A 22512-nucleotide genomic window follows, 5' to 3' on the forward strand; every position below is an offset into this window, starting at 1 on the left:
CAAATATCGATTTTTAGAAGGAAAATCTAAAATCACTCATATAGCGTTATTAAGAGGTCCTAGGAGAAAAAGGGCAATAATCTGTGATCACTCATATTTCCCACCAAATATCGATTTTTATAAGGAAAATCTAAAATCACTCATATATCGTTATTAAGAGGTCCTAGGAGAAAAAGGGCAATAATCTGTGATCACTCATATTTCCCACCAAATATCGATTTTTATATGGAAAATCTAAAATCACTCATAAATCATTAATTAGAGGTCCTAGAAGAAAAAGGGCAATAATCTGTGATCACTCATATTTCCCACCAAATATCGATTTTTATAAGGAAAATCTAAAATCACTCATATATCGTTATTAAGAGGTCCTAGAAGAAAAAGGGCAATAATCTGTGATCACTCATATTTCCCACCAAATATCGATTTTTAGAAGGAAAATCTAAAATCACTCATATAGCGTTATTAAGAGGTCCTAGGAGAAAAAGGGCAATAATCTGTGATCACTCATATTTCCCACCAAATATCGATTTGATCACTCATATTTCCCACCAAATATCGATTTTTAGAAGGAAAATCTAAAATCACTCATATAGCGTTATTAAGAGGTCCTAGGAGAAAAAGGGCAATAATCTGTGATCACTCATATTTCCCACCAAATATCGATTTTTATAAGGAAAATCTAAAATCACTCATATATCGTTATTAAGAGGTCCTAGGAGAAAAAGGGCAATAATCTGTGATCACTCATATTTCCCACCAAATATCGATTTTTATATGGAAAATCTAAAATCACTCATAAATCATTAATTAGAGGTCCTAGAAGAAAAAGGGCAATAATCTGTGATCACTCATATTTCCCACCAAATATCGATTTTTATAAGGAAAATCTAAAATCACTCATATATCGTTATTAAGAGGTCCTAGAAGAAAAAGGGCAATAATCTGTGATCACTCATATTTCCCACCAAATATAGATTTTTAGAAGGAAAATCTAAAATCACTCATATAGCGTTATTAAGAGGTCCTAGGAGAAAAAGGGCAATAATCTGTGATCACTCATATTTCCCACCAAATATCGATTTGATCACTCATATTTCCCACCAAATATCGATTTTTAGAAGGAAAATCTAAAATCACTCATAAATCGTGGGCAATAATCTGTGATCACTCATATTTGCCACCAAATATCGATTTTTATATGGAAAATCTAAAATCACTCATAAATCGTTAATAAGAGGTCCTAGAAGAAAAAGGGCAATAATCTGTGATCACTCATATTTGCCACCAAATATCGATTTTTATAAGGAAAATCTAAAATCACTCATATATCGTTATTAAGAGGTCCTAGAAGAAAAAGGGCAATAATCTGTGATCACTCATATTTCCCACCAAATATCGATTTTTATATGGAAAATCTAAAATCACTGATAAATCATTAATAAGAGGTCCTAGAAGAAAAAGGGCAATAATCTGTGATCACTCATATTTCCCACCAAATATCGATTTTTATAAGGAAAATCTAAAATCACTCATATATCGTTATTAAGAGGTCCTAGAAGAAAAAGGGCAATAATCTGTGATCACTCATATTTCCCACCAAATATCGATTTTTATAAGGAAAATCTAAAATCACTCATAAATCATTAATTAGAGGCCCTAGAAGAATAGGGCAATAATCTGTGATCACTCATATTTCCCACCAAATAGCGATTTTTATAAGGAAAATCTAAAATCACTCATAAATCATTAATTAGATTAATTACCACATTCCTTTTGTTTATTTCACACATAAATGTATGTAGGTGCTTGAAAAACCGGAAAGTGCATATTTCATATGCACTCTTTATGAAATAAAAACAACAATTTCTTTTTTTTTTAATACAAAAAATTCATTATTTTATTATTATAAACATATTACTTTAACAGAAATATGATTTCAATGTTTTATCGTCTTAAAAAACTAACATACACATTACATAACTATGACTATTTTGTATTTAGCAAAACACATAAATAAATGTTTGCTTTTCGTTTTAAATTATACAAAAAAGAATATAAAAAATATAAACTAAAAACTACCAGAGTTTTATCCTGTTGCTATTATTTGTATTCCTAATTCTTATTTTAAAATAAAAATGTAACATACACATACGACAAAGTTTAAAAAATAGATTTGTAAGCAAAAGATCTTTTGAAAGAATTTTTTTCAACTTAATTTAAATTTAAAAAAAAACGAAAGACTAAAGACACAAACTCTTGCTTAATTAATCATTTAAATAAATTAAAGAATTTGTGCGCTACAAAATTATTTATTTGTTTGTTTGTTTGTTGATGATGACTTTGGTTTGATTCCAGCACGATTTTTTTTAACACCTTTACAGCTCTGCTTAAATAAAGAAAACAAGCTTAAAGAGTTGTTTAAATAAAATGTGGATATTTTTCTTACTTAATTATAATTAAAACAATAAAAAATAAAATTTAGTTGACTAATTGTGTGTGTAAGTGTTTCAATTGTGTAAAAGCATTCATTAAACTAAAGTAGCAAACTGAGGCTACTTAAGCGAAGCTGTTTTGTAATTTCCATTTCTTTTTGGTATTAAACTTATGATTTCATTTCTTTCATTAACATTGACATTAATACTTAATATTTGAAATATAATATAAATGTAAGTTGTATGTATTTCTATATGTACAAAGGGTTGGTTGATAGGTGATTTACTTAAAACTATACATGTATGTATGCATGTTGTATGGTATGGGGTGTCTTAATATGGTAATTTTAACATTAACTTAAATACACAGTATTCATAATGAAACTAATAGTTAAAACTACAATCAAGTTGTTTGTATTCAACTTAAACTGCGACAATTTTGCTGGGATCAACTTTGACTCTCAAAAACACCGTATCATCTTTAATGAAAGGACGCTTGTAGAGCAAATCATGGGCTATAAAGCGAGGGAAGCCAAAACCCAATTGGTCGGGCTCGTTGGAAGGACGTTGGAAATTTTCCCAAGTGGGATCGGGTACAAACGATTCGGCAACACCACCTTGGCCAGCCTGAGCTCCTTGTTCGAAGAGGGTGAATGTTATGGAGTGAGCGAAAGGCCATTTTAGTAAAGCATCATATTCACCGGGCAATACTTTGATGTAAACGGAAACATGAGTATTCTCACCGGGACCATTGCCATTCAAGAACATGGAAGCTTGTAATTTGTAGCCATATTGTGAAGTATAAAATGGTGGTGACACCAATTCCAAACCATCTTTGCCTTTGGCCTCTGACATTTTGGCAGACCAGTCGGTTATCTTCCACAACAAAGTACCGGTGAAATTGATGGACAACTTCGAGACGGCTGATTTTAGCATTTGTATTTGTTGACCTTGTCTGGCAGACAAGGCCACCATTAGAGACAAATGAGAGGCGGCATTGGCCTCCAAGTGGGCTTCCAACATGTGTCTGGGTCCTTTAAATCTGCAGCCAGCCTCTTTGAAAGTGCAAGATATGGCCAAGGCTTTACATTCATCTCTCAAGTGGGCTTCCATATCGGCACGCGCTATGGGTCCTATATCGCAACGTTGTGGGCAAACAGCGGGAGCTCGTGGGCATTGATTGACATGCAAGGCCAAAGTGTCGGCCGAAAATTCCCGATTGCAGTGTAGACAACGTCTTAAGCGTTTGGTACAATCCTTGGATTTGTGTAAAGTCATGCGTCCTCTCAACACTCGCTGGCCGCATTTGGCCTCACAATAGATGGGTTCTTGGCCACAAGTACCGGCATGTTCTTCTAGGCCAGCTCCAGAAAATTCACTTTGACAAAACTCACACTTGGTGCGTCTCATGGTGCAGGTGTACTGCAAATGATCTGTCATCATGATGCGAGGAATCTGGGCACCACATTTATTGGGACACTGGGTAGCATCATGCTTGCACACATTCAAATGACCCTAAAAGTAAATAAGAAAACAAAGAATTTATTAATAAAACTGTTTAAAAATAACAAAATATCTTAATTTATGACTCGTTATTAAAATCAAAAAAAAAAAAAAAAAATATTTAACTTCCTTAACATAATTCATTTAACTTGTTTAAATTTTCCCACCTTAAGACTAAAGTGTGGAGTTCTTAAGAATTTGTTTTCAGTTTGTCTACTTTATGACCATAAAAATCCCACCATAAGTCATAAAACCTCAAGTAAGAAGTAATAAAAAGAAAGAAAAAAATAAGAAATTAAATTTAAATTAACTATGTAGGTACCCATAGACACGTTTAACCTTTAGCGACTTTAAACTGTTTTAAACAAAAAGCAGCTGAATTGTTTATACAATATAAACCCATTTAGAGTTAATACAAAAAACCAGATCAGATTTTCTGGAAACAACAGATTTCTATTCTAATTAACTTATTTCTGTAAGAAATAAAAACGTTTTATAACTAGTTCTAAAACTTGTCTTAATTTAGCTTTTGTTGATCAGTGATTTTTGTTTCGAAATTAAGAACTTTGAATCTTTTGCTATGAAATTCTGTTAAGGGGCTAGAATATATTATTTGGAATCAATTATTTTGTTAATGAATTTTGTTTGAAAATTGCTGTATTGAAACTAGTTTTACGAAAGCTTTAAAGATATTCTTATTTAGAGATTTCATTAAAGTGGTTTACCAAAAAAAGCCTTAATTTGTTGCCCAACTAATTATGTAGAACTAATTCCAAGGGTTTAGTTCTAGATAATTAGTTGGGAAAAAATTAAAGCTTTTAAAATTTGTCTATAAAGCTTTTTTGGTAAACTTCGTTTAGAAGCTTTTTAATAACACAACACGGTTTCAACTAGTTCCAAGGAAGTTATTAAATAATCTGTAGAGATTCTGTTTTTCCTAGTGCTAACGATTTACCAATTTTATTTCATTAGTTTATCACTTACCTTTAATTTTCTTAATTCATCGGACCAGGAGCAGCCCTGTTTGTGATGTATGCAAAATACCAAAGAACCCATTATAGCCTGTTTGGGATCTGGACCAGGATAAATCTAAAATGAAAAAAATTAAAAAAAATAAATTATTAATATGCATAATGCAATATACAATAGTTAAACAAAGTAATATAAAATATTAACCTTGAATTTACGTCTATTTGAAATTAAATCTAAAAAGTTATTCATTTTGTTTTGAACTCTTGAACAGGAGATTTAAAAGTGACATAATTTTCAGGAGTAACAGCAGTATATAAATGAAAACTAGGCCTCATAGTTATCCAAATACATTTTTGGCAAAAATGAATATCCAATAAATAAACAAACACATATTCAAAGATAAGATTAGAAAAACATTAAAGGATGCTTGTAAATGAAAACAAGTAGGCAATTTTCATTGTGTTTTTTTAGGTAACATTTCATTTCTCGTTACTCGTTTTATAGAAAATAGTTTTGATTCTTGATTGTTAATCAAGTTTTATTTTTGATTATTTGATTAGATCTTTTTTTCCAAGTGTTTAATGATTTGTTTTTTTATTTTCTTTTGGAGTTTTATTTAATTTGTTTTTTATTTACGCTTCACTAACCGACTTCCGCTTAACAATTCTATTTAAACCGGTACTTTTCGTTAAATAAAAACACATGAAATTGACCCTTTAATGACTAAAATTCAGCGGATGCAAGTTTAAAATAAATCAATTAATAATTGTTAACGGGTTTTTATTTAATTTCATTAAACAGACTTCATTCAGTATTAGACTATAATTTTCCACAACATAAAACTCAAACCCATAAAATTTAAAATAATGATTGATATACGCACATTACAAAAAATGAAAAAAAAACCTTCCCCCACTTTAGTATTTTTGCTTTTATCTTGCCAGACCTTTGTAACTAAACTTCTGCAGAAGATTATTTTATGAGGGCTTTCAAGCCAATCTTATAGTTTTCTGTATTGTATTTATTTTTCTTTGTGTTTCATTTTCAAAAAGATAACATTTATTTGTTTGGTTGATGGTTTGTATGCCTGCCATCAGCAGAAATAACCCCAACTCTAGATATATATTTTTTTAATAATGCAAAAATTGCATTGAATGCTGCTGCATTTCTGGATAATTATGGTTGCAGTTGCTTGCATGTTGTCTCTTACAGTTTGTGCTGGTTTTTTCTTTGCTGTTTTAGTTTTTTTTTTTTGTTATATTTATATGCAAAGTTAAAGTTTACATTGTTGGCAGTTTCCAACATCCGGTTTGATTAAGTAAATGTTATGACTTGTTCATTAAAGGCTTTTGTGGCGGAATTTATAAAACCCGAACACACTAGATATTTAAGAGAGAAGGGAACATTTAAGATTATATCCAAACAGAACTACAAAATAATCAATTCCAGACTTTTTTTTAGCATTCAGTAACTTTAAGTTTCTCTTAAATTGTGTTAATGGTTCAAAACTTCAAATCGACACAAATTCAATAAAAAAGTATGCAGCACACATTTTGAAATATGTCAACACCATTATGATTAAGTAAAACTGGAACCGAATTAGGGCATTCGATATAGAGTACAAATTGAATCGTTTATTTCAAAAACCAGTCAAGTCACAAAAAATCCAAAATTGAGTTATTGGGCTTTTACTGTGCTGTAAATGTAAATACATCGTTTAATGCAAAACAAATTAAATACTGTCCCCCTATTATGGTAAAGCAAAGTCAAGAAATCCGTGTTTAGTGCAGAAAGAATTCAAGTGACAGCGCTTGACTGGTAATGCTAGGCCCTAAAAATGTGAAGAAAAATAAAAGATTCACAAGCTCTAAAACCCTACTTAATTGGATAGGAAAAGTTTTATGGTAATATTTTGTCATTTTATTTTTGAAGTTCCTAAAAAAAATTAAAATATTTCGTATGAAATTCACAATATTAATGGTTGTTTGTTTCAGAAACCAGTTAAGTACAAACTTTATATTAAAAAAAGTTTTATATTTATCAAACATTTACACAAATAGATAACTTTCATTGGAAAAAATTTTGTAAAACAATAAATTGTTGGTTGACTGGTTTTCGCAATAACGATTCAATTGATCGTAATTTTCTTTTTGAGAATATGACATTAGATATCGATAAGGGTGATTATAATTTCGATACGATCATGAATGCGATAATTTGGTCCCAGATTTAACATTCTGTGGATCCATGAAATAAAACTCTAAATACAGATTTATTTCATTAGAAAACTAGAAATACGTTTAACCCTCTAATGCTTAAGCATGCCTCAAGGCACTCATCGCAAAATTCCAATAACTGCAAATATAACTGATACTACTTTGAAACGTTTGTAAAATAATTTAAGAACGTTTTTTATCAACTGTTATATGAGTTTTTATGCTTAAGCATTATTGGGTTAATGGGAATTGGATAGATAAAAATATGAATACTGATACTAAAAGCTTTTATATGGAAATTGGACAGCTACAAATACGGTCCATGTAGATTGCATTATATTTTTGTTGATATTCTGTGATCAGTTTTTTTACAAAAGAATTCATTCCTTTGTTGGTCTGTTTTTGGTTTTAAGGTCATTAATCATAAAAGCTGTGAAGTAATGCAGTTTTTCTTTGGTCTTGAGAATTTAATTGTGTAAAACAATTAAATAATTTGCTCATTGGTGTGACTTAATGAAACTCTCCTCCGGTTTGGCTAATTTAATTTTAACGCATTAATTTGTCGGACTTTTTTTTTAAATAAAAAAAAATGGTTACCAAGAAATATTATTTTTTTATAATTTCCACAAATTTGCAAAATCCCATTTAATTTTTTTTATTTATTACAAATTTTCTGTTACAATTCTTAAGAAATATTTATTCCAATGTAATTTAATATAGAATTCAATTTGTTAAAAAAAATTTCAAAAAAAAAAAACTCAAAAAAGAACTCATACAAATGTTTTACAAAAAAACAAAAACATACACCAGGAAATTTAAGTTTTTATGGGTTATTAACGAAACACAAACAACTCCCAAGTGGGCAACAACAAAATTTTTGTTTAAAGTCATCAAACTTTGTTGAACATTATAATTATTACAAAAATATTTTAGGTCTATTTTAGAACTACAATAACATTCTTATACACAACATGGAATTGTTGTAAATTTTTTTTATCAAACATAGCATGGGTCTCTTAGAGGCTACAAACTAATTAGTTAACAATGTGTTTACAATTTATGATTGAGTTTCAAATCAGACGGAATAGACACACAGACCATTTGTATTGAAAGTCTACGACAAAAAAATATAAATATAAATAAAATTACAATAAAACATATTTATGCATTTATTTCCGTTTGTATATGAAAGGCTGGAGATGGCACTTTTAAGTTTTTTTTTTTTTAAAAACACAAGAATGTGTGCTTGCTTCTTGCTGCTTTGTATCTAAGTATGTGCTTAATGTTTATTTATTTATTACTTTTCTGTAAATCGAAAAAATAAATATCATTTTGAAAAAAAAGCTTAGCATGGGTCTGGCTGGCTGCTTGTTTTGACTTGTGTGTTTGTTCCAGGGTTTAATAACTCGTGTCTGATTTCTGTATGAGACTGTCTGTTGTTTTGCTTTTTTTCCCCCCAGTTCGTTCTACTTAAAGAAAAGGGGGGCCGCCGCAGACATGATTTCAAGGAAATGCACGTGTTATTTGTTGTTTTTGTAACAATGCCCTTAAACATTGTTTAGGTTTTTTTTCTCTGCTTTATAAGAAACTCAAATATTTATTTAAAAATTTATCAGAACCCAACTTTTAGTGGCTTTTTTTTCTTCCTGATAATAATTGATAACTATAATTTAGAGTGTTGAAATATGTACAATGTTGTGTGTGTACAATGTATTTATTTGTTAAATAAATATTTAATTTTTTGAAATTTTAAATAATTTAAAGTTTTCCTAATTGAAAATATTTTACAATTTTAAACATATTTTCAATACAACTACCAGTAATTAGCAAGTTTTCAACCAAAAAGTTTTGGTTCCCACGTTATCAACAAGCTTTTGTGTTTGTTTTTATGGCCTACTTTACATTATTTAGTTAATATTGTTTATTTTTTAAACAAATTAGTTTGTTTTTCTTTTATTTTAATATCTAATAAAATAAATTAAAAAAATATGGCTTTAAAAATTACGTTTGAAATAAGTAAAATATGTGTTTTTTTAAGAAACAAAATGAGGCCATCAGAGCAAAAGTGGTGTAACCCATAATTTTTTTAGTTGCTGTTATAGTGTGAAATACAGTCCTTACATTACCAATACAAAACTGGGGTAAGCTACCTTTTAGTATTCAAAAGCAGGTGGAGCTGAATATAATAATAAAGTAATGTAGCAATAGTGGTGTAAGTTGAATATACCACTAAATAAATGAGAATTTTAGGTAAAAATATGCACAAATAAGCTCTTAATAGTAGAATGTATATAATTAGACTGCATTAGGAGGCAAACTATACTTTAAAATATGGATTTTATGTAAAATATTGAAAAAGTTGAACCAGAGAGTAATGAAAAAAGCTTTATACAGTAGCTCCTTTACACAAATTTTTCGTTCTAAAGTAAATTATGCAAAAATACTAAAATCGAGCCTTAAAAACGACAGAACTTAAGTTTTTAATGAGAAAGTATGCCTCAAAAAACAACATGTGATTCAAAATAAGAAATTTGTATTGAAATATACAAAAAAAAGTTCTTAACAAATATTAAAAAATTATCTTGTTTTAAAGAAAATAAGCTTTTTATATGTAAAAATAATTTTTTTGAAACAAAATTTACATTTTCTATGCAAAAATAAGATTTAAAAAAATATGCAAAAATAAGCTTTTTATATGCAAAAAAAAAAAAATTAAAAAATAGGATGGCACAAATAGACCAAAAACAAATAGATCAAAAAATGCATAAATTAACGTTTTATAAGTAAAAAATCTTTTTTTAATACGCCAAAATGTGTTACAAATATCAGGATTTTACATAGAAATATAAAAAAATAAACTTCAAAAATCATAATATAAGTAAATATGGTATTAAGCTCTAAAATTTGGTAAATAGGCCAGAAAAACCTCTATACCATAACGTGAGAAAATATGCTCAAAAAATTGGTTTATGTTTTTTATATACAAAAATATGTATTTTTAAGATATGCCAAAATATGCTGTTAAAAATATGCAAAAATAAGCTTTTTATATGCAAAAAAAGCTTTTTTTAAAAGTATGAAAAAATAAGTTGCAAATATGAGAATTTTACATAGAAATATATCAAAATAAAATTAAAATAATAATATATGATATTAAGCCCAAAATATGCTCTAAAAATTAGTGCTAAAATGCTTAAGATTTATGTGTTCTACCAACTTGTATGTCTATACAAAGCACAGCCAAACATAAAATTCCCTAATTGATTAAACTTCTTAAATTATCCCAGTAACAGCTGATTTTTAAATAGTTTTTTTAACTCGTTTAAAGTAAATTTGAAAATGTTTAGTATGTACTATAATTTAATTAAGCAATTTTAAAAAAAATATTTCATTCATAAATATTTATACATTTTTAAAGCTTAATATTAACTAAAGTGCTACTCTAATACTTTTAAAGACCCGTTTTTATTTAATTTTATTACTTTATTCTACATATTTTCATTCATTCTTCATTTTATTAATCAAATTTTTGTGTTCTTTCTTTTCTTTACTTGCAGGTAAGTTTTGTGGGTTTTATTTATTAAAATTTTTTGGTAATTTTTCAACATGTTTTTAAAACACATCATAATTATCATACATAATACTCGTATATATTTATTTATATATGGACACATAACATCCGGTGTAACATTCTGAATGAAAAAAGAAAGAAAAAAACAGCTGATCTTACAAAATATAATAATGCCACCACAACAATAATTTAATGAACAAAAATTACAAAAAACAAGTTGTTCCAACTCTATAAAAAAAGAGAGAATAAAAATATTTCTTTCTAAAATGAACAAAACAAAAAAAAATACAAAAAACAAGTTTTTGTTAAAGAGAGCAGCTGATTGATCTCAAATAAAAGGTACCTATTTTGTTTTTATTAATAAAATTAAATATTCGTTAAAATACAACAAAAATGCAAAAAAAAATATAAAACCTGCAAACATTTTTGAAAAAGAAACAAAACAAGATTGAAAAAAAATCATTAAAAATAATGATGAAAAGCCGGCTTAACTAACTGACTGATAGGTATTTACAGCAGCATTAGCAGCTGTCGATCTTTCTTTCTATCTTTGTCTGATTACAACAATAATGTGAGGTGAATCTTTTGTTCTATTAATTTATCTATACATTTCTAAAGTTATTTGTTAAAACGAAGAAAATACAATAAGACAGACACACAGCATAATCGTGCTTTGTTGTCACTCACTGTAATAACGTAGTCGTACACATAAATATTCTCACGGTGTTTACCTATTTTGAGCATGTTTTAACAAGCCTTTATAACTATACAGTTAATAAGAAATTTTCTGTTCGTCTGTCTACATTTTCAATTACGACTTGCTGTCGTACTTTGTTTTTCAATTGTTTTTTTTTTATTTTTGTTTTATTTTTGTCTCTATTTCTTGTGTTCTCTTAGTTCTGCCTTATTTTTTTTGGTGCTCTGAGAAGCAGGTGAATATGAAGTGCAGCTGCTGCGGCTGCTACCTTGTAATTGTTGTTTTCAGTTGAAATGCATTCACAGTTATTTAAAATTATGAATTTTTTTGTCTGTGTTTTTGTAGTTAAAACTTTGCTTAAACTGCTGGTTGTTGCAGGTTAATAATAGAGAGCATAAGTAACAAAAGAAGTAATATAACTAGCAAAAACAACATCATGTTGTTGGAAAAAAAAGCAGATGCAGGTCGTTCTTACTGCTGCAACTGACTTAGTCAGTGTGTAATTACAAATTAGAAACAAAAGGTTGGTTAAGTCTTTTTTTTCTTTACTTTGACTTGCTGATGTTTACATAGACTAATGGTTGTAGAATTTCGCAATATTTTGCAAGCAGGCGTTTTTTAACATCGTTACAAAAAAATCGCTGGTTTTTAAAATTTTTGTTTTTTGTGAAAGATCTTTAATTTTTTGTAAAAAAAATTAACAGAATTACTGGATTTTCAAAAAAATTAAATTAATAAACTTTTTGTTAATACAAAAAGAGCAAGACAAAATATTCTGAGCTCATCAAACTTTACCACGCTAATGTCAAATTTGGCATATGTATGTCTGTGTTGTCATATCTCAAAACAGAAGTAGTAAGCTTCGTACTAAATATTAATTACTTCATATTTATTATAATTCAAGCTTAAACCGCCTCAAATCTCTTAAACTAAACCCTAATTAACTAAAAGTTTAACTAAACTACTATATAAACTTAAAATCAATTTATTATTTCTAGTTTACATTAAAATTTATGTTTTTCCATTAAAAGTTCACTCCCCACCAATTAATTTCTAAATGACTTCTATTTAAAGATGAAGTTTATTGGAAAAAGTTTATTTTCTTTTTAGAAATACATAACAAAATAAACATTTTCCCAAAAAATATCTCAAGCTTTTTGTTAATTAAGCGACTTTTAAATTCAGAAGATTAATTACTTCATATTTATTATAATTTAAGGTTAAACCGGCTTAAACTAAAAGTTTAACTAAACTAAAACTCCATTTTTTCTATTTTTTGGTTAAATTCAAATTTATGTTTTTCTATTAAAATTTCATTGAAACCATCTCTCCCCCCCACCACTTAATTTCTAAATGACTTCTATTTAAAGTTCAAGTTTATTGGAAAGAATTTATTTTCTATTTAGAAATACATAAAAACAAATAAACAATTTCCCAAAAAGTATCTCAAGCATAAAAAGATATTCTCAACTCAACTCAAAACTATGCACAGACATAAGTAAAATTTTCAGTTTGGAAAAAATCAATGACCGCAAAGAAGAATCAATTAATATTTAAATATACACATTAAAGGAAGGCTGGCGGGCGGGCTGGCAGCCTGGCTGTCAGGCAGCAGTAGCTACCTAATGAATTGAAACGAATTTCCCTCGAAATATTTACTATTTGAACGTATGTAAGTACAAAGTATAATAGAGAAAATCATTGAATAAATAAATATTTCCACAACATTATGAGAAACATGTGTTTTTTTGGCTTGGAAAAACTGAACATGAAATAGAGAAACAAATTACAAAAAAAAGTATCTATAAACTATGCGAGAGTATGTAGTGGATAGAAAAATTCCATACAGGCATGCATATAAATGCATGAATGACTTGCACTTGCAACTAAATGTTGAAAACATGATATCAACAAAATATACAAATCCACACACACTCCTCTAAATTAAAAATAAAAACAACAAAATGCGTTTAAAACTATTATATAAGTACGTATGTACGTATTTACAACAACTGACTAAAGACGACCATGATCATTACAATAGTGTGATGACGATCATGAAGATCATTTGTGATGATGATGGCAGAGTTTAGTGTTGACGTTGGTATTGTGTTAAAATACATAAAGTAGATTTAATATGTATACATTTATATTGTATTGTATTTTGTAGTAGATATGTATTTATAATATTGTTTAGAAAAACAAATTTGTATGCATATAGTGTGTTTACAACAAAAATGTTCAAAAAAAAAGATTAGAAACCAAACAATACTCTACAATGGTTGCTACCACTCACTCACTCAACTAACTACATGGTGTAAACTTCTTGTATATACAACTTCTACTTCTTCATCGACTACTAACTACTGATTGTAGCAGTAACTTTTCCAATTCCAGATAAAGAATGTTATTTATATAAATTTTTATTTATTTTTTTATTTTTTTTGTTTAACAGTCTGACTGTTTGACTGAATTGTGTCTATGTGAACTAATGTCATTTCCGTCTTTCATTAAATTGAAAAAAAAACAATCTGAAGAAATAATAAAGTAAAACCCAAACGGTTTTTTTTCATAACTTTTCTATAGAATTCCTGTTTTTGCTGTTGTGTGGCAAATATAGTAGTAACCATTGATTTATTTCGAAAACTTGAGGATGAAACTAGTTTTCTCAAGTAATAATTTAGATGGAACTGGGCGCCAGTTAGCCAAAGATTTACCAAATAAAGAATGAAAAAAAATAGAAGGCTGGGAAAAATTATTATTAACCTGGTATTTGAAACATCAAATTGGGGAGTTTGAAATGGTTTAAGGCAAAATAATTGAATTGATTAAATTAAAGCTAAACTATAGGTTAGAAACTGGGCTTTAAATTTTTACCATTTAAAATCGCCAAATTATAAAAGAAATTTAAAAGTTTATTGTATAAAGGATTTGTTTGAAAAAAACCCAGCCACTACAAAAACGATAAATTGTGTTTATGTTAAAAAATTATTTTTCTTATCACAGAATCTGTTTTACAACTATTTTTATATTTATTTCATAAAATAAAGCTAATTGAAAACTCTAAATTATGCTTTTGCTTTACAAAGTGTTTTTACAACGTTTTTATGCTAATGTTAGCTTGTTTTTAAAAAATCTCTAAAATAGAAAAGCGCCTAATTAGAAAAGGCAGATAGATTCTGTTTTTAGAAAGTCAATTATCCAACCCTTGATAAAAATTTGCAATATTTTTGGTTCAAAAATATTTTTTGTTTGTTTGATACTCTCTTTTACAAATATTTTTTTTAGATTTTTGCTGATTTTTATTTTTTTTTTGTAAAAATCGCCAAAATAAAAAAATCGCCAATTTTTTATAAGAACTGATTCACACACGTCAAGTTTGAACCCGCACTAACAATCAAAATAACAAATTAAAAAATGCCAATTGAATTAATTGAATTATTTTTTTATTTCTTTGAAAATTTTTGGTTTAAAAACTATTTTTTATAAAAATCAACAAAAAAAATAAAAAACGCCAAATTTGCAATAAACGTTTAATTGAATTATTATTTAAAACACTATATTTCCTGCTATTCTTGGTTTAAAAACTTTTTTAACTTTTTTTTTATAAAAATCCACAATTAAATAAAAAACGAATCTATTTCTTGCATTTTTTGGTTTAAAAATATTTTTTATACTTTTTTTTTATAAAAATCCACAATTAAATAAAAAACGAATCTATTTCTTGCTTTTTTTGGTTTAAAAAAGATTTTTTATAAAAATCGCCAAAAAAAAATTAAAAAACGCCAAAATGAAAATAAACGTTTAGTTGAATTATTATTAAAAAGCAAACATTTTGCTACTCTTTTTAGTGTTTTTAAGTTTTTTTCTTGCTAATTTAATATATTTTTCGTTAAAAAGAAACTAATTTAAAAAAAACGCCAAAATGAAAATAAAGGTTTAGTTGAATTATTATTAAAAAGGAACCATTTTGCTACTCTTTTTAGTGTTTTTAAGTTTTTTCTTGCTAATTTAATATATTTTTCGTTAAAAATAAACTAATTTAAAAAAAAACGCCAAATTAAAAATTAACGTTAAATTAAATTTTAATTAAAAATATAGCAATTTGCCATTTGTTCTTAATGTTATTAATATTTGAAGGCTAATTTTATATTTTTATTCCTCAAAAATCAGCCAATTAAAAAAAAACGCTAACTTATAATTTAGCTCAAAATTGTATTTTCTTATGACACCATAATTTTTTTTAGATTTTATGCTCATTTTATTTATATTATTACGAGTAAATACATATCTTTAGCATGATATGTGGTGGCTGGCATTAAAGAATGTTTTAGTACCTGTAATTGTTGTTTGGTGCACCAACAAAAAAAATCATTTATTAAACCTGATTTTTCTATGCAAAAAAAAAGCTCAACATATTTCTGTTTTTTCTCTTGTTTTTATTTGTGTTGCTGTCTTAAAGTTTATTAATTTTTTTAAAACGCTCTCTAAAACTACTTTACTAAATATACACTTTGCAAGCATAAAATATTGCATAATTTAGTATGTACTTGAATACAAAACGCCTTTTAACTTTGGCATTTTAATAAAGTTACATTTGAGGTTAATAAAAGCACTAACTACACACAGTGTGCTTTTTAATAAAACTATAATATGATTTTAGGTGTATGGTCTTAAAAAAATGGTAAAACTATTTCAACAGATGGTGTTTGAAAAAAGATGCTTTTTGTAATTTTTATTTTAATTTTGTGTCATTTAGTTAAACTATTACGATAAATTTTAATTGATTTTCTGTAAACATTTATATGTTTAGTGTCTGTTTTCTTTTTAGGAGCTTTTGTTCAATAAATATTTTACTTAAATCTTATCTTTCTCTCTCTTTCTATGCACTTGACGTGCTTAAGTACTTTTTGCGGCTTGTTTCTTTTCTTCTTAATATTTCCTAATTCTGGTACTCAAGGGCTGGCTACATAGGATTTTATGCATTAGTTGTTGAGCAGTAGTGTTTATGGGATAATGGAAGTGCAAACACATGTCTTTATCTTTACGAATTTTAAGGGCACCTTAAAGATTAATATGTTTTCTCAAAGATTTTGTTTTTTTTTTCAAAATTTATTTTTTCTCTCACATTTTAACATCCTGTTTATTTTGTTCATGATGTTGTTGGCGTTCTTATAGCAAACGGAAACAAATGTTAAATATCATCTCTTTTTTTTTGCTGTTGGTTTTCAAAACTTTTATTTTCCCACACATTGTGTGCGCAACATGTGTCCTCAAGATGTGATTTTTTTTTTAGAAATTGTCTAAACAAGTTTTTTACTTAGTTTGTCGTTCATAAAAGTGCATTTTCAAAGTTCAAACTCTAAGTGTTTATAGTGTTCAATTAAATGGAACAAAAATAAAAAACCTTTATTGTCTTAATTAAATATTGTTTAATTGCTATAATTGTTTTGTTTAGAACAAGGTTATAAATAATTTTAAACCCAGACAATTACATGCAAATAAATTTTATTTTTAGCGAATTTTTTGTATTGAAATTTTTCTATAAAATGTAGATTTCCTGTCAATATAAGATAAAAATTATAAATGTGAGTTGTAATAATTAAAAATATTTAACATAAAACATTTTTAAAGCCTTTTTTAGCTTAAACAATGTTAATTACTTTAATTTGAGCAGGTCAGCTTATTTATGCTTTTTGCTGAAACAATTTCTTTGTTATGATTTTTATGCAAACCTAAACATTGGTTTAAGCTATTTGTGTCGAGTGTATGCAAATTAATACAGTTCTGTTTTAATATTTTCGCACTTTTCTATAATTATTACATATAAAAATAAAAATCAAACTCAAAATTTAAGAATTTTTGTGATTTTTGGATCTACTTGTTGGGAAAGTAGAAAGATTTTGATTCTTACACAAGTCATTTGTGCAGTTTATGTTCAAATAAGCACAAATTAGTAAAACATTTTGGAGAGGGAATATCTCAATAATATAACAATGAAATACAAACATGAAATTGAAGAATTATTTGTACAAATATGTACAAAACAAAGTTATTTGTACAAATAAAATTTGTGCACATTTTTGGAAAAAAGTGGAAAAAAGTTATAATTGTTAAGAGATTTTCATTTGCAGTTTGTTGTATTGCAATATTGCATAATTCGAACAATTTCGAATTTCATTATATTTCGAGTAAAAATTTTCTTTCACAATAGAACCTTTTTTTAAGCAAATCTAGCTAATGTTTGGTAATATTTATTTATTTATTGATTAATTTGGGGTATATTTATTTACAAAAGTTCTTGTGATAACCAAAATAACTGCCATTATACTTAATCTATTCATAGATAACAACACAAAATTTGTAACAAATTTGTAAAATATGCACTCGTATATATGAGGAAATTTTAATTATAGGGTTTCTCCCCCTTTTAACATACATACAAACTGACAGTATTCATTTGATAAAAAAAACCAAAAAAAAAAGTTAACATTAAATTGACCCAAATTTTTAGCTATTTGCTCAGCCGTCAGCAAAATTTTTCGTTATTGCGTTTTATAGTATATATCATTAATTAAATTTTCTTTTCGCACATTCATATGAAACTCACATTTTTGATACGCTTCAAATACTTTTGTTTCAATTTAAGTAAAAGTTTAACCAACTACATTGTTCATCTCTGCTACGTCTAATTAAATTTTAAGAAATATATAAACAAAATCTCTTTTTTTAAGTTTAATTTATTAGTCTAAAGATTATATCTTTAGTTTTTTGTAAATAAATCAAGCTAGAAAGAAAGTAATTCATTTATTTACTTGAATTTCTTAATTTTTTTTTTGGGAAATTAAAACAAGAATGACCTGTCAAGATCAGTTTTTTTTATGTTGCAGCATGTTGTTTATTTCATTAAAGGTGAAGGTAGTGGCAAAGACATGATAATACTAAAAAAATTATCTCAATTTTTTAATTATGTAGTTTAGTTTTTTTTTAAGTTTAATGAGTTTTTCAAGTAATTTTAATTAAATAAACCGTTTACAGAGAGTAGAACATCAACTAATAAAATCTTTTAAAATAAATATTAATTTGAAATATGTTATAATACAAAATCTTTGCTATTTTTTCAATCTCTTATTTTAGTCAAAATTTGTAAACTAAATTAGATAATTCCTTAAATGAGTTCCAACTGGTATTGCCAAATAATGCCAGAACTTTCCTGAAAAAATTATTGGGAGTTTTGCCAAATTTCTGTTTTGTTTTTGAAGAAAATTATTAATTTTATTAAATTTTAAGTTTTCTGATGGAAATATAAAGTATTAAATCCTCATTGCAGAAAATTCATCTAAATCCGTAATTTTAGAATCTTTTTCTAAAGAAAATGTTGATGTTTCGATAAGTGTTAAAATCAACAAACTAATTTTATTATAGAGAATTGCAGAAAATTCATCTAAATCCGGTTTTGTTCCCCAGGGGGCATTTTTGAATCTTTTCATTTTCTAAAGAAAATGTTGATGGTGAGATAAGCGTTAAAATCAACAAACTAATTTTGATGTACAGAATTTTTTATTTTGCAACTATGTATCAGTAAATAACATTATATTCGTAAAACGGTCAGGTCCCCCTTAGTAGGATTTGGTATAATGGTAGAGAATTTATGTTTTTAGTAAACAATTATGGCATTCTGATATAATTTCCATTAAAAACAAAGTTAGTAATAAAATATATTTAATATTGTAATTTTCATTAAATACCAAATACATTTGTAAACGACTTGGTCCCCCAAGGGGTTAAATTACTACAATTTCAGTAGAATTTATGTTTTCCGATAAAAAATTTATATTCTGTTAAATGTTCCATTAATATACAACATTTGCAGTCAAATTTTATATTTTCAATGAAAATTTTGAAAAATTTTATGATTTGAGAAAAATATTGAAAAAAGTTTTGAAAATTTTTTATTTAAAAAATTAAAAATTTTGGATGTACAATTTAAAAATTTATATTTTCTTAAAATGTTTTTAATGGGTTTGTTAATTTTAGCCCATTTCATGTTTAATATGCTTTAAAAACAAGTTTTATGTGCTGTTTTTCTATAGCGAATGAGCGTTTGGAGTGGACGTTTTACATGTATTTTGTTTTTGTTACAATAACAAAACACATGTTAAATTTCCACTCAAAGTACTCGTTCGCTATAGAAAAACAGCACATTAATCAAATCATTAAGAATTTCAATAATTTTACAATTACAAATTTTTAAAAAAATAAGTAATTTAAAGTAAAGTTAATTTTCATTTATTTCATCATGACCAACAAACAGCTTTATTTCGCAATCTTGTGTAATTCCAATTGTCCACTAAACCTGTTTTTGCCATGAATTTTTCCAATATTTTGTCTAATTCCCTAAATTCTCTAGATTTTTTTTATTTTTTTTACACTACACTACAAATCAAATACACTTACAATTTGTTCCAATTCCGTTATGGGCATATTGTTGTTGTTGTTATTGTTAGATGAATGTGTTGAATTGCCGGAATTTGAAGAGACTGTTGAGGATGATGATCTCGAGGTAGCACAATTCGAATTTTTATTCCTGGGTGGTGTGGGAGGTGGTATTGGACTAGTTGCATTTAATGTTGAACAATCCTTAGAATTACGATTTGGTGATAAACGTGAAGGAAAACTCAAGGTTTTCGTCCACTGAGCCAAACTACGCACCATAATTGAGTTTTTTTTTATTTACTTATTTTTTTTGAAATTTGTTTTTAAAAACACTTTTAAACCAAAAGGTTTCACTTGATAATTCTTTGCGAATTATATATTATGCTTTATATAATTGTAAAATTCTCACTGTTTTTTTGTTTTTTATTTATTATTCAAATATTTGTATAATTTTTATTTTGCTTAAATTCAATATTTATAACCAGTAAAACATTTCTTTAAGTTTGTTTCTTCTTTTGTTCAAAAGAGCGTTTGTTTTTTTTTTTTGTTCACAAAAATTAATATAGTTTATTTGAAATGATTATTTTGTAACCGTTAAACGTTTTTAATTTGTTCCGATCATGCCGCTTGTTAAAGAGCAACTGAATTTATGAAATTGTGAAACTTCTTTTGCTTCACTATAGTCAACGTTTTTAGTTTGTTCGACTTCGAGGGGTTTTCGTAGCATGTGTGTGCGCAAATGGCTTTTTGAATTGTTAATAAACCCCAGTGTGTGTTCAGTTAAAGAGTCGTAGTTGTAGTGTTGCGAAAGATACAGTTCAAATAAAAACATACAATTTTTACATCCACCACCACCACCACCGACAACAACAACTATTACCAGAACTTCAGCACCACCACCACCATTCACCACACAAGAGACAGCAGCAGGCATTACATTGCACACGGAGAGTCAGTCAACAAACAACATATGTTTACATTTTTTCTATAATTAGTATCTTGTTGTTGTGTGAAACAGGGACAACACTATATTTAGAATGCATTTTAGAAAGAGACACAATATATTTGTTTTGTTTTCTGGCATTTGCCAGAGAAACACAATTGAAAAGAGCATGTTTGTAAGAGAGTCTTGGAAAGAAAAGAGCAAGAGTAAATAATTATTAAATTCTAAAAGCCAGTAGTGTAGCCAGATAAACATTATTTTATTTTATCAATATGAATATAGAAATCTCCAAAAATTCCCAAATGAAACTTCTATTTTGTTTCTACTATGGTTTTTACTTATTTTTTTGTATCATATACCAAAGCGATCCGTCTACTAGACAATTATTTGCTTCTAAACTGTCTCATGTGGCTTCAGGAATAGAGATTTCAACGGAAATGTTTGACTATTTTAAAGATAAAATTTGTATCTCATACGAAATTTCAGAAATTTGAAGAATGTTTCGATGAATTTGTTTAGGGCTTATTGAAAGTAAAACAATGGAAACATCTCAAGATGTCACTAACTTAATTTCAAGCTGCTATTTAAAACCCAATCATAAACATAAAATGGAACCAATTACATTTGTTCAATATTCATACATAATGAGGAAACTACAAGATCATCTCGAGTATTATTAAATGTTTCATTGGAATTTTAAAGTCATCAGATGGTTGGGTTGTTTGCTTCCGATTTTAGCGACAATTATGTCGAATTCGGTTCTTGGGAAAATGACAATTCAAAATGTTTTGAAATCTCTTATTCAGCAAAAACTTCGACTTCTCTCCAAAAATAGCATGATTTTTCCAACATTTCGTTCATTAGGAACATTAAGACTTGGATTTTGGGTTCTGTTCTCGTATAAGATCGACTTGAGAGTCCGCCAATGGTTGGATATCTACTTCTCGGTGGTTTGTTTCTTAAACTCTCTGTTTTCTTATCAGCTTTGTACAACTATTTTGTCGAATTCCGTTTTTAGAAACCTCGAAACTCAAAATATGTATGTTTAGCCCCCTATTTTGGTCATGAAAACGAATAACGCGTGGATTTTTTCAAAACAAACTTTGTGCAGATCGTCGAAATCGATTCGAGAATCCGTCGATGGTTGTACATATATGCACATGTCTAAAACTCGTAGTTTTCTTATCAGATTTGGACGACTATTTTGTCGAATTTCGTTTTACGAAATTGGCTGTGGGGAAACCTTGCAATTCAAAATGTATTGAAACCTTAACCTTTAGATTTTTTCAACAGTTCCTTTATTAGCAAGGTTTAGGCCTGGGTTTCTTGTATTTTAATAGTTCACGTACTGATCTTGTGACATTTTCGTATTGGATTTTTAAGATCCATCTGTAAAAAAATTATCATTGTGATGTGATGTATTTTTATTTAACATACATTGACTCAAACTCCCAAACTCCCTCAAACTCAAACTCCCAAAGTGTATAAAATCGATTGGCGAGGCTGATAGTGCAATACATATGTTTAATTGAGCAATTGTTTTATTCGCATAAATTTAATGTTGTATTAAGAATTAGCAGTCTTTTTCGTGTTAAATATCGTTCTAAAAATGCTTTTGTCGAAAAATTCGATAACGTTTTGTTTTTGGACGATTTTTCTTTGAGTCTATTGCTGGCTGCCCAAACGAGGCAGTTTCGGCAATTCGAAACTAAAATGTATTCTAATCTTTTGGATCTTTT

General features: G+C 27.5%; 1 protein-coding gene across 1 annotated transcript; it reads right to left on the minus strand.

The window, feature by feature from the left end:
* Window positions 1–1866: 1866 nt before the first annotated feature.
* Window positions 1867–20695, minus strand: Traf4 (TNF receptor associated factor 4). The gene is made up of 3 exons (XM_065499881.1): window positions 19852–20695; window positions 4923–5027; window positions 1867–3950 (listed from the first exon to the last, which is right to left on the minus strand). Exons 1-3 carry the CDS (start codon window positions 20107–20109, stop codon window positions 2859–2861), a joined length of 1455 nt encoding a protein of 484 aa, XP_065355953.1. The 5' UTR covers window positions 20110–20695; the 3' UTR covers window positions 1867–2858.
* Between the last annotated feature and the right edge of the window lie 1817 nt (window positions 20696–22512).

Source organism: Calliphora vicina, chromosome 2 (assembly GCF_958450345.1).
Source record: "Calliphora vicina chromosome 2, idCalVici1.1, whole genome shotgun sequence".
Taxonomy (NCBI): domain Eukaryota; kingdom Metazoa; phylum Arthropoda; class Insecta; order Diptera; family Calliphoridae; genus Calliphora; species Calliphora vicina.